Source organism: Loxodonta africana, chromosome 25 (genome assembly GCF_030014295.1).
Source record: "Loxodonta africana isolate mLoxAfr1 chromosome 25, mLoxAfr1.hap2, whole genome shotgun sequence".
Lineage (NCBI taxonomy): Eukaryota > Metazoa > Chordata > Mammalia > Proboscidea > Elephantidae > Loxodonta > Loxodonta africana.
In genome coordinates this window covers 7,349,527-7,361,905 of record NC_087366.1, presented here as the reverse complement: position 1 = coordinate 7,361,905, position 12,379 = coordinate 7,349,527, and the positions used below count along the sequence as shown (strand labels likewise).

Genomic DNA, 12,379 nt, shown 5'->3' with positions numbered 1-12,379 from the left:
GATATTTACTGGCTTGTCCTGGTAAACTGGCTCCCCTCTTGGTCTCAATATGGCTGCCACCACTCTAGGCATGACTTGCAAATGAAAATGTCTTGAGGCAGTAAAGAAAAGCTTAACCCCCTTTTAAGAGCGAAGAAAACCTCAGAAGTATTCCCAGCAGACTTCTTATCAAGTCGATTGACCAGAGTTGTGACACACACCCAATGCCTACACCAATCGTGAAGCAAGGGAAATTATAGCACCATTATGGAGCCCGGGCCCTGCACTACCTGATGTAATCTGACATTGTCAGAACTCGTCTGCATTCACAAGGGAGAAGAATTAGGATCAGCACAAAGCTGTTCCCTATGAAGTGGAGGTCAAGGATACCTCCACTCTCCAACTTTTCACCATTTCTGACACCATCCATCCCCTCCATGGTACACTCTACTTCTGTACTGGCTGTGATAATTTGTTGCAGTGGCCACAAAGAACTCACCATACTCCCAGTTCCAGAGTTTATTAGAGAAGTAACAGGCTACAACTCGGGAACAGGATACAACTTAAGAGGCAAGATCAACTTCATGAATCAGGACAGTTTCCATCCAGGACAGCTCTCAGCTCCTTCTCAGCTGTGACCGCTGATCACCCTTCTCTTAAGCAGTGCTAGCCAGTGGCCCATGTAGGTGTCTGCCCTGTTCAGGCAAGTGTTACAACTCTTTTCTCTTTGCCAGCAAGTCCCTGGAGGCACCCCACTCTGCCAGCAAGTCCAGCCCAAAGGCACTCAACTCTCTCTCCGTGGGCTTGTAGCCAGCAGTCTGCCCGTCCCATGGTTCCCACTGTTTGTACCGCTGCCCCGACTTCTCTGCCACTGGACACTGCTGTGCTTGCCACCATTCTCACCATCTTGTGCCATTTTCCATGTTACAGCTCTCTCTTCTGGGACTAGGAGGTTCTCAGCATAGGGATCCTGGGTCCAAAGGACATGCTCCTCTCCAGACTCTAGTTGATGGTAGTGAGGTCCCCCTTTAACCTCTGTGAGATTGGCCCTTATATAAACCTAGTAGGATGGCAAAACCAACTGATCCTGCAAGTCACTCGATCCTATTGAGTGGCTTTATTTGTATAGTAAGTTGACCAATTCCTGCAAGGTGCATAAAATAGACCAATTACAGGGCAGATAGCATCCCAACCAATCATTTTTGGCATAATTATAAACAAGGCCATATATAAAGAGAAACGCATTGCATTGGCTTACCTCAGACCTGCTGAACAGGAAAGAAACTCTCAGGGCTAGGATGCCCCAGTTTGTATTTTAATAAGCACTTCAGGCAATTCCGATGCACAGAGTTCGAGAACCACTGGCTATAGCAATCAAAATTTATTCCGTGGGGCTAGGGAAACACCTAACCTCCCTTGAAGGACATGACTGTGGTTCTTCAGGGAGCAAGATCTGCCTTAGTGGCAGTTACTGTTGCTGCCCTCCCCCACCCCCCAATTTATTCTTTTTGTACCTCAAGACCCTATGCTAACCTACCTGCTTAATCTCGGAAGTAACACATGAAGCCTCAGTCATGTGACTACTTAGTTATTGCTTATAATGCACATACCACCATGGCTATAGTCTAGTTTGTTTGCTTTGAAGGATTCTGAGTTTCCCTAAACAGTAAAAATAGAAATACAAAACAAAAACACTTTGTAAAACTAAACCAAAAGCAAAGAAGTTTCCTGAATAAACTGAATGCTTCAAAGGTCAGCAAAGCAGGGGCAGGGGTTTGGGGATATGGCTTCAGAGGACATCTAAGTCAATTGGCAAAATAAAATCTTTTTTTTTTTTTAAACATTCTGCATTCCACTCTTAAATGTGGCGTCTGTGGTCTTAAACGCCAGCAAGAGGCCATCTAAGATGCATCAAGGAGTCTCAACCCACCTGGATCAAAGGAGAATGAAGAACACCAAGCTCACAAGTTAATTATGAGCCCAAGAGACAGAAAGGGCTGCATGAACTAGAGACTACATCATCCTGAGACCAGAAGAACTAGATGGTGCCTGGCCACAACCGATGACTGCCCTGACAGGGAACACAACAGAGAACCCCTGAGGGAGCAGGAGAGCAGTGGGATGCAGACCCCAAATTCTCATAAAAAGACCAGACTTAATGGTCTGACTGAGACTAGAAGGACCCCGGTGGTCAGGGTCCCCAAACCTGTTGGCCCAGAACAGGAACCATTCCCGAAGCCAGCTCATCAGACATGGAATGGACTGGACAACGGGTTGGAGAGAGATGATGATGAGGAGTGAGCTACTTGTATCAGGTGGACACTTGAGACTATGTTGGCATCTCCTGTCTGGAGGGGAGATGGGAGGGTAGAGGGGGTTAGAAACTGGCAAAATGGTCACGAAAGGAGAGACTGGAAGGAGGGAGCAGGCCGACTCATTAGGGGGAGAATAAATGGGAGTATGTAGTAAGGTGTATATAAGTTTGTATGTGAGAGACTGACTTGATTTGTAAACTTTCTCTTAAAGCACAATAAAATTTATTTAAAAAAACACTTTATAAAACTACTTTAAGTGGTCATCTCTGGATAGTCATACGTTTTTTCTTTTCTGCCTTTTCTAATTTTTTGTAACATTGATTTCACATTAGAAGAACTGAGTTCAAGACATATTTTTAAATTAAAAATTCCATGACAGATTTTAATAAGCATAGATTAATAAATATTGCTTTCCTTTTTGTAATTTTGCTATGTTTAATCTAGCTATAATTTTTTGTTTTTTGATAGTCTTCCTAAAAGAACAAATGGAGGAATCAGTAAACCAAATGCAACCACTGAATGAGAAGCAGATAGCCAATTCTGAAGATGGATATGTATGGCAAGTCACTGACATGAATCGACTACACCGGTTCTTATGTTTTGGTTCTGAAGGTGGGACTTATTATATCAAAGAACAGAAGTTGGGCCTTGAAAATGCTGAAGCTTTAATTAGATTGATTGAAGATGGCAGAGGATGTGAAGTGATACAGGAAATAAAGTTGTTTAGTCAAGAAGGCAGAACCGCAAAGCAGGAGCCTATGCTCTTTGCACTTGCTATTTGTTCCCAGTGTTCTGACATAGGCACAAAACAAGCAGCATTTAAAGCTGTCTCTGAAGTTTGTCGTATTCCTACACATCTCTTTACTTTTATCCAGTTTAAGAAAGATCTGAAGGAAAGCATGAAATGTGGTATGTGGGGTCGTGCCCTCCGGAAAGCTGTAGCAGACTGGTACAATGAAAAAGGTGGCATGGCCCTTGCCCTGGCAGTTACAAAATACAAACAGAGAAATGGCTGGTCTCACAAAGATCTGTTAAGATTGTCACATCTTAAACCTTCCAGTGAAGGTAAGCATAAGATCCTCATTGGGGCGGGGGAGGGGGGCATTCCAATAAATAGCAAATTTTTATTTGACATAGGCAGTGGTATATTTTCCAGAAATAACCTTTAATTCTCAAAACATAATATTCAAATATTTTTAGTGCCAACCTAGAACTAAAAACTTACCACAAGCTAGCCAGAGGTTAATAATCAAGAATTAAATGACAGTTTGCAGGTTAATATTCTAAATCTTAAAATGTTAACCATGCTTGTTCAAATGTTCATGTAAGGGACTGTGGACCATGAAAGCAACATGGACAAGTTGAATGTTGTGGAAGGGAAAATAGCTCCTTTCCACTAGGTGGCAGACACTCAGGCTACACTCTTTAGCCTCTTATCATTTTCTTCCCTATCTGCCTAGAGGAGCCCTGGTGGCATAGTGGTTGCTAACCAAAAGTCAGCAGTTTGAATCCACCAGTCATTCCTTAGACACTCTATGGGACGGTTTTACTCTGTCCTGTAGGGTCACTGCGAGTCGGAATTGACTCGATGGCAACGGGTTAGGTTTGGCACAGGTCTTCCTGGGATATATGTTCCATAGAACCCAAAGGCTACCTGAAATAGTGCTGAACTTAAATAGCAATTTAGGATGTTAATTGCTTCCAGGCAATCAGCCAGAAAACATTGTTTTTCTATGTCTATGGGGTTGCTGTATGGTCGCTATGGGTCAGAATTGACTCGACAGCAGACGGTTTGTTTTGAGAGCCAGAATTCAGCAGAACTGCCTTGTTCTCCCAGGTCACACACATTTTCCACCTTCAACAGGGTGCAGCTTACCACTTTTCTATCGCTCTCTATTAGTGCAAAATATTTCAGTTTTCATTTTCTAGCAGGTTTCCGCCTTACACAGGTTCTGGCTTTTGCAGATTTTACTGTATAGTAATATCTTTGTGCACAGCATGTCCTCAGATAATGTCTAATTCATCACTTTTTGGCTATAAATGGACTTTTTCAAATGAAACTTAAGAAATAAATTATTGGATATATTTATATATGCAGGCACATATATATTTTGATTCTTTACTGCATTTACATGATTTTTAAAAACAGTTGAATATAGAAATTTATCATGCAGAAAGTGGAAGTCTGTCCCTTCAAAAAAAATCAGTACATATAGTATATCTTAGTTCAAACTTTTCCTTAACATATAGTACTGTATATTAAGTTTTTTTTATAAAACCCTATTATTTATCCTCTTTGTTTCAATTAAAAGTATATTATTAATAGTTTTCCAGGCCAACAGAAATAGTTGTATGTATATATACCATTGTATAGATATAACGTATTTAAGTAGTGTCTTACTAGTAGACAGGTAGTTTCAGGTTTTTTTTTTTTTTACTGTTAGAAAATATTGCAATGAAATAATTTGTGTAAAAATTCTGCCTTAGTCATCTAGTGCTGCTGTTAACAGAAACACCGTAAGTCAATGGCTATAACAAAGAGAAATTTATTTTCTCACATGTAGTAGGCTAGAAGTCCAAATTAAGGGCATCAGCCTCAGGGGAAGGCTTTTTTCGATGGCTCTGGAGGAAGGCCCTAGTCAATCTTCCCCTGGTATAGGAGCATCTCTGCACAGGAACCCCAGGTCCAAAGGAAGCACTGTGCTCCTGGTGCTTCTTTCTTGGTGGTATGAGGTCCCCAGATCTCTGCTTGCTTCCCTTTCCTTTTTATGTCTTGTAAGATAAAGGTGGTGCAGGCCACACCCCAGGGAAACTCCCTTTACATAGGGTCAGTGATGCGACCCTAGTAATGATGTTATAATCCTACTCTGATCCTCTTTAACATAAAATTACAATGACAAAATGGAGGACAACCACACAGTACTGGGAATCATGGCCCACCCAAATTGATACACGCAGTTTGAGGGGGACAAAGTTCAACCCAAGACATATTTCTATAGTGGTTAAATCATAAAATAGAAATACTGGAACAAAGGAATTGGCATATAAATTTTATGTTTTGAAAGATAATTCTAAAGACTGCAGAACTAATTTACATTTCCACAGATAGTATATGAGAGTGACCAGTCTCCCCACATTTGAAGACTAAGTATCATTAATGTTTTTAATCTTAGTGGTTAGGTGAAAAAGTTATCTGAATTTGCAATTTGGGAGTACTCTTTTTTTATGTGCTGATTATTTGTATTTTTTCCGTGGATTATATTGTATCTTTGATCTTTTATCCATTGGGTTGCTATTGTTTTTTAATATTGATCATGGTTACTACTCATTCATTCAACAAAGATTTACTGAACACCTACGGATAGGTACTGTTGGATACATGTTATAGCAGTTAATAATTTATTATCATATACGTTACATGCATTTTTTCCTAGTTCTTTGTCTTTCAGTTTGGGGGATGGGTGTTTCTAATATACTGAAGTTTGGGATTTTGATGTAATTAAACTTAACTGTTTTTCTTCATAGATTTTGAGATTTTGTCTTAGGTTTTGAAAGGCCTTTTCTGACTAATATAAAAATATTTACCTGTGGTTTTCTTTCTAACACAGACGTGATTTTGTTACTTTTAAATCTGTGATTCTGTATATGAAGGATGTAGGGATCCAGCTTTGTTTGTTTATTAAGACACTACATGGTGGTGTGGAGTGAGTTCTGGACTAAAAAGAAGACTGCCTACATGCTAGTTCTAATTGTATAAATTAGTTTCTGAACTTGTGCAAATAATTATTTTCAGCTTTGGTTTCCTGATCTATAAAATGAGGCATTAAATGTACTCTAAATTTACTCTCACATATAAAATTCTTCAATTCTAAAATGAAACCTTGTAATACCAGCAATCTCATGTTTAGCCGCCATAAGGGATGCCTGAGCTTCTCAGACTGAAAAGAATTTTGAAACGAACTCCAAGTAAGCTACAAATAAGTAATATTTTAATGCCTTAGCTGAAATGCACATTTATAATAAATAAACTAAGCCAATTAATCAGGTATTTACTGTGCATCTACTGTGTAGCCAGGACAATTCTACAGCTGGGTTGTCCTAGTCATCTAGTGCTGCTATAACAGAAATACCACAAGCGGGTGGCTTTAACAAACAAAAATTTATTTTTTCACAGTTTAGGAGGCTAGAAGTCCAAAATCAGGGTGCCAGCTCTAGAGGAAGGCTTTCTCTGTCAGCTCTGAGAGAAGGTCCTTGTCTCTTTTAGCTTCTGCTGTTCTTCTTTTAGCATCTCTCTTCTCCCATCTCTGCAGTCTCACTTGCTTGTTTAATCTCTTTTATGTCTCAAAAGAGATTAACTCAAGATACACCCTAATCTTGCCTCATCAACTAACAAACATAACCTAATCTTGCCTTACCAACATACAAAACCCGTTGCCATCCAGTCGGTTCTGACTCATAGCAGCCCTATAGGACAGAGTAGAACTACCCCATAGAGTTTCCAAGGAGTACCTGGTGGATTCGAACTGCTGACCTTTTAGTTAGCAGCCATAGGTCTTAACCACTTCACCACCAGGGTTTCCACGTCATCAACATATAGAGGTTAGGATTTACAACACATCACGAAATAGAGAATAATTATATCAGATTACAAAATGGAGGATAACCATAAAATACTGGGAATCATGGCCTAGCCAAGTTGACACATATTACCATTAAGAAGTTTTTTCATTTTAATTGGAAAATCAAAGTAGAAGTTATGCTAACATGGAACAGTTAATTAATCATTTAAGACAATATGAGAGATTCTGTACCAAAATCTGGAAGATAGCAAAAGTCAGAATAGTTAAGAAGTTCCTGTATATTAATATTGACTTTTGATGAAATTATTCAAATTAGGTTCAGAAATAGCACATTGGCTGAATCTAGCTTAGAGATACATTTTATTTTGGTCACACAATAATTTTGGTGGAAAATTAATTCTTTGCCAGCATTTTACAAAATAAGACTTGCCATGAAAATCCACAACTTTTCTTGAACATACATTTTCTTAGCAGCACTTGGCTGAAATGCTCATCTCGGCATACTCTCTTCAGTTCACCACACGCAGTCATAACCACTTCCTGTTATATCACTGTATTATGTCACTGTGCCTGTTTCACTTATTTATTTTACCTGCCAGCTCACCCTCGTAGAGATCTGAATTTGAAAATGCAGTCCCCATGTTTTATAGAAGTGGAAATTAAGGAAAGATCATGTGGTTTCTTTATTGGCAAAGTTAAGGCCAGAACCCAGATTCTCTCACCTCCAATCCAAAGCTCTTTTCTGGTATTAAATGTAATCGTAAAAGGAATGAACAAATACTTATAATCATTTTCCTTTTTTCTTAAACTTGGTTTATAATGCTTTCTCAGCTATAAAAACAAATAAAAATTACCTACCTGTTTACCTTCACTTATCTCTACGATTCAAAAATGCATATTTATTCAGTACCTGAGAGGGACAAGTCAATAGAAGATTAACTGAGATAGATCCATTCACTTGTAAATTGTGTTGAGATTTTGGACCTGAAGTAGGCACTGTCTACCAAAATTTCTAATTCTGGTGTCTCCAAAAAAAAAAAACATCTGTAATAAATGACTTAGGATGTAAGTTTTTTTCCCCCAAAGTCTCATATTATGACTATCACATCATATATTCTCAGTTAACATGTTCTATTTTTTTAACCTGGTAATCCTACATGTCTTTTTAATTCTTTATTTTGTTAAGGACTTGCCATTGTGACCAAATATATTACAAAGGGCTGGAAAGAGGTCCATGAATTGTATAAGGAAAAAGCACTTTCTGTGGAAACTGAAAAATTATTAAAGTATCTGGAAGCTGTAGAGAAAGTTAAGCGAACAAAAGATGAACTAGAAGTCATTCATCTAATAGAAGAGCATAGATTAGTTAGAGAACATCTTCTGACAAATCACTTAAAGTCTAAAGAGGTGAGTAAATTATAGTATGTGATTAAACAGGTCCCTGAGTGATGCAAATGGTTAGTGCTGAGCTACTAACCTTAAGTTTGGTAGTTTGAACCTAGCAGGGCCACGGAAGAAAGGCCTGGTGACCTACTTCTGTAAAGATTACAACCAAGAAAACCCTATGGAGCAGTTCTACTCTGTAGCACATGGAGCCGCCATGGGTCAGAGTTGACTAATGGCAATGAGTTTGTTTTTTGGTTTATGTGATTAAACATGAATAATTTTATTATATGTTTAAAAAGGATAGACGTGCAACTATATACTCATTACTTCTTTTTTAAGGAAGAAAGTAACTATATCTTGATGTTAATGTTTATTTAAAACACCTTTCACAAATGCCTGGAGTGTAGTTGGCATTCAGTAAGTGTAGTTCCACTCCAGAAAATACACTAGATGATATGCGTTGCCAGTTAAAACAAAACTTTCCTATGCAGTTTCTTTCAGTATTCTTCACTTCCTTATTCTAGTAAAGAACAAGTTAGCTTATTTGATAAGCCTTTGACCAGTTGGCATAGCTTTAACAAAAGTGCTCTGAGACCCAGATTTAAGCCTTAAAGAATATATTATGAATATTATTATAACTGTATTAACACCAGTTCATTTCCCTGTAATTCCTTAAACTTCTGCCTGTGTTATTGCAATAGGTATGGAAGGCTTTGTTGCAAGAAATGCCTCTTACAGCGTTACTAAGGAATCTAGGAAAGATGACTGCTAATTCAGTGCTTGAACCAGGAAATTCAGAAGTGTCTTTAGTATGTGAAAAACTGTGTAATGAAAAACTGTTAAAAAAGGTAAGCATTCTCAGTGCCCTTTCTTAGTACTTCTAATTTCAAAAGTTGGCTTCTAAATTTTGGAAATGCAGTTAGATGTTCTGAGATTTTTCTCATACCAAATTGCATTTTGACCTTTAAATCTAAGGTTAATATGTCCTCTTTTTTTTTTGTTTTTTTTGAAAGATATTTACTAGATACAAAAATAACATGAAAATGCAAGGAAGATACATAATTACTATTATTTCTGACTTTAATTTTGCATTTACTTTCTGCCATTGTCTTGTTTCTAGGCTCATATACATCCATTTCATGTTTTACTTGCACTGGAAACTTACAAAACAGGGCATGGCCTCAGAGGAAAACTGAAGTGGCAACCTGATAATGAAATTTTGAAGGCATTAGATGACACTTTTTACAAAACATTTAAGGTACTTATTTGATGTAATATCTTATAAAAAACATTTTAATGATCATATCAATAATCAAAACCATTCTGGGTTAGGTATTTGTTTTTCCTTAGTTTATATAAATGAAGGTATATGATGAATCTTGTAGGTTGATGAGTAAAGTATTTCTCCCTGCCTTTGAGCAGCAACCAGTTATCCTAAGATCATTTTGATAATTGTAAATTGCCACATTTAAAAATGTGCATTCCTGTGGGGACCTTCTGTCTTCTGCTTTTCTACATAGTCAATAAATAGATGTCATCGGCTTTGATAGGGAGTGATTTTTTAGGAATGGAAATCCTGTGTCAGAGCCAAAAGATAACAATGTGGTTTTAAAAATTTCTTGTTAGAAATTCTTACTCGAATTCAGTGAGAAAGACTTAAAATATATGTGTGTGTCTGGTTCCTTCTTTAAATTAGTACACAGCTTATCTTACTTGCTTTGGTACAGCATTAGTAAAAGCTAAGCATGTTGGAAATAATTGTCAAAATATCAGAAACCCTTTTATGATAGTCTTTTGAATGAAAGGTGGTAAGCAAATATGATTTGTTAGAAACATAATCTACTTATAATTTCTGTGATTGCATGTAATGATTGTTTATTTTGTTCTCTCTTTAGACAGTTAAGCCAACTGGAAAGCGTTTCTTGCTGGCTGTTGATGTCAGTGCTTCTATGAACCAAAGAGTTTTGGGTAGTATACTCAACGCTAGTGCAGTTGCTGCAGCAATGTGCATGGTGAGAACTAAGACAATCTAGAATTTTTTTCTCCTCTAAAAAAGTGTTTAGGACAGGGCAAAACTGTAAAGTTAGACATGATCAAGAGTTATGTTTTCACTTATTTATGTTTCTCCGACTTAGTTGGCACTTTTTTCTGTCCTTTTATAACAAGACAATTTTGTAAAGCAAAATTTTAAGTATATTAAAAAAGGCCATGTCTAAAGAATTGTAAGAATAGGAATTTTAGTTTTTACTATAAAAGATTAAATATTATTTTTGAGAAAGCAGATGATGCTTAGAAACATTATTTAATGAATATAGAAGTTAAAGATCAAGGATCAGGTCAAAAGACTTCAGTTCAGCCTGTCACTGGATAGCAGATAAATCATAGGGGAGCTTCTTAGCTTTTCTTCCGTGACTTTATTCTTTATTTAATAAAATGAGAAGGAGAATATATACTCAATTTGCTTCAAAGGATTGTTGCAACAGCCGGTTTCTTTATGAAAGTACTTTGAAAAATATACTACCGTTACTGTAGCTCTAAAACGGTATAATACAGGTTTTGTAATAACATAAACATCATTGAGCGTTTCTGTTAAAGTTGAAGTTTTATAAGCTTCTGGATACAGTAAAACCTGTGAAAGCCAGAACCTGTCTAAGGCGGAAACCTGTCAGAGAAGGAAAACTATTTTCCACTAAAATGAGTGACATGGAAAGTGGTAAGATTTCACCCTGTCAAAGGCGGAAAACTTGCAAGACCTAGAAAAACCAGTCCCATCTAGCTCCAGCTCTCACAGGTTTGACTGTACTATATTCATTTCCTCAAAATCTGCTGAAAATTACTACCATCGACTTTTTCAGGTTGTCACACGGACAGAAAAAGACTCTTACATAGTTGCTTTTTCAGATGAAATGGTACCATGTCCAGTTACTGCAGATATGACCTTACAGGAGGTTTTAATGGCTATGAATCAGGTAAGAAAGTAATTTATGAAGTTTACTTAACATGTATTATATAACAGTTTCATATAAATACAATTTATGAAAATAAATTTTTTTATCTTAATTTTCTCATGAGAAGCACTTTGGAAAGGCCTGTCTATTGGCTCTAAACAAAAAGTTAATGTAAAAAGTAGTATTGTTTGTATGGAAACTAGAGCAATTATTTTATTCATGTTTTTGTTCTGGTTAGATCCCTGCAGGGGGAACTGATTGCTCTCTTCCAATGATCTGGGCTCAGAAGACAAACACAGCTGCTGATGTCTTCATCGTGTTCACTGATAATGAGACCTTTGCTGGAAGCATCCATCCTGCTGCTGCTCTAAGGGAGTATCGGAAGGTAGAATGAGTCCTAATATTTTTTCTTACCCCAGATAATACTCATTTCTCAAATATCCCCTTTTCTTTTTCAAAAAGTGTTACTAGAGGTAGTTCCGTACCTTTGGATAGGCATCCACTGCCAGTTACAGATTCAGCAGTGCGTGGAATACGGAAATGGATTGGCCACACATACGTAATGTTTTTTTCAGCCAGTTTCAATGCTATGTATTGCTAATAATATCCTTTGCAAACAGTATTTTTAGTAATAATCAACAGAAATAAATATTTTACCTTAGCTAGAAATTTTTGAATGATTCATTTTGCTACTTGAAAAATTAAAGTATCATGTGAGAACTTTGCTAAAGGACTTCATAGAATTAAAGCAAAGCTATAATCTATGTTTTAAGTTTCATGGATATGTCTATGTTCTAACCAGTGCTCCCCAGTAGGACTTTCTGAAATGACAGAAATGTTCTATATCTGCACTGTATAATAGCCACTAGCCACAGGGGGCTTTAGAACGCTTGACATGTGGCTAATGTGACCGGAAGCAGGAATAGAACTTGAGGAAGAGCAGTGGTCCTCAGTGTGGTTTTCCTCCAGCAGCCTTAACATCACCTGGGACCTTGTTACAAATGCAAATTCCTGGGCACCATCAAAGGTCTGCTAAGTTAGAAACTGAATCAGCAATCTATATTTTAACAAGCCTTGCAGGAAATGCTGATGCACATTTGAGTTAAAGAACCTCAGATGAAGAGAACAGATTTTGGAGTAAACACAGCCTGGGTTCTGAGTCCTGAGTCTG

General features: G+C 37.4%; 1 protein-coding gene across 3 annotated transcripts in view; it reads left to right on the top strand.

The window, feature by feature from the left end:
* RO60 (Ro60, Y RNA binding protein) overlaps positions 1 to 12,379 on the top strand; it is a 45,923-nt gene that overhangs the window by 15,719 nt on the left and 17,825 nt on the right. For 2 of the 3 annotated variants that reach the window (XM_023549167.2, XM_010590933.3), the window contains exons 2-8: positions 2,763 to 3,359; positions 8,061 to 8,281; positions 8,962 to 9,108; positions 9,381 to 9,518; positions 10,156 to 10,272; positions 11,116 to 11,229; positions 11,447 to 11,593. In XM_023549167.2, coding sequence (XP_023404935.1) covers positions 2,780 to 3,359; positions 8,061 to 8,281; positions 8,962 to 9,108; positions 9,381 to 9,518; positions 10,156 to 10,272; positions 11,116 to 11,229; positions 11,447 to 11,593 — 1,464 coding nt within the window. In that variant the 5' untranslated portion in view covers positions 2,763 to 2,779. Of the gene's footprint in view, positions 1 to 1,824; positions 2,295 to 2,762; positions 3,360 to 8,060; positions 8,282 to 8,961; positions 9,109 to 9,380; positions 9,519 to 10,155; positions 10,273 to 11,115; positions 11,230 to 11,446; positions 11,594 to 12,379 lie in introns of those variants that run through there. The other variant, XM_064276488.1, reaches the window with a different exon arrangement.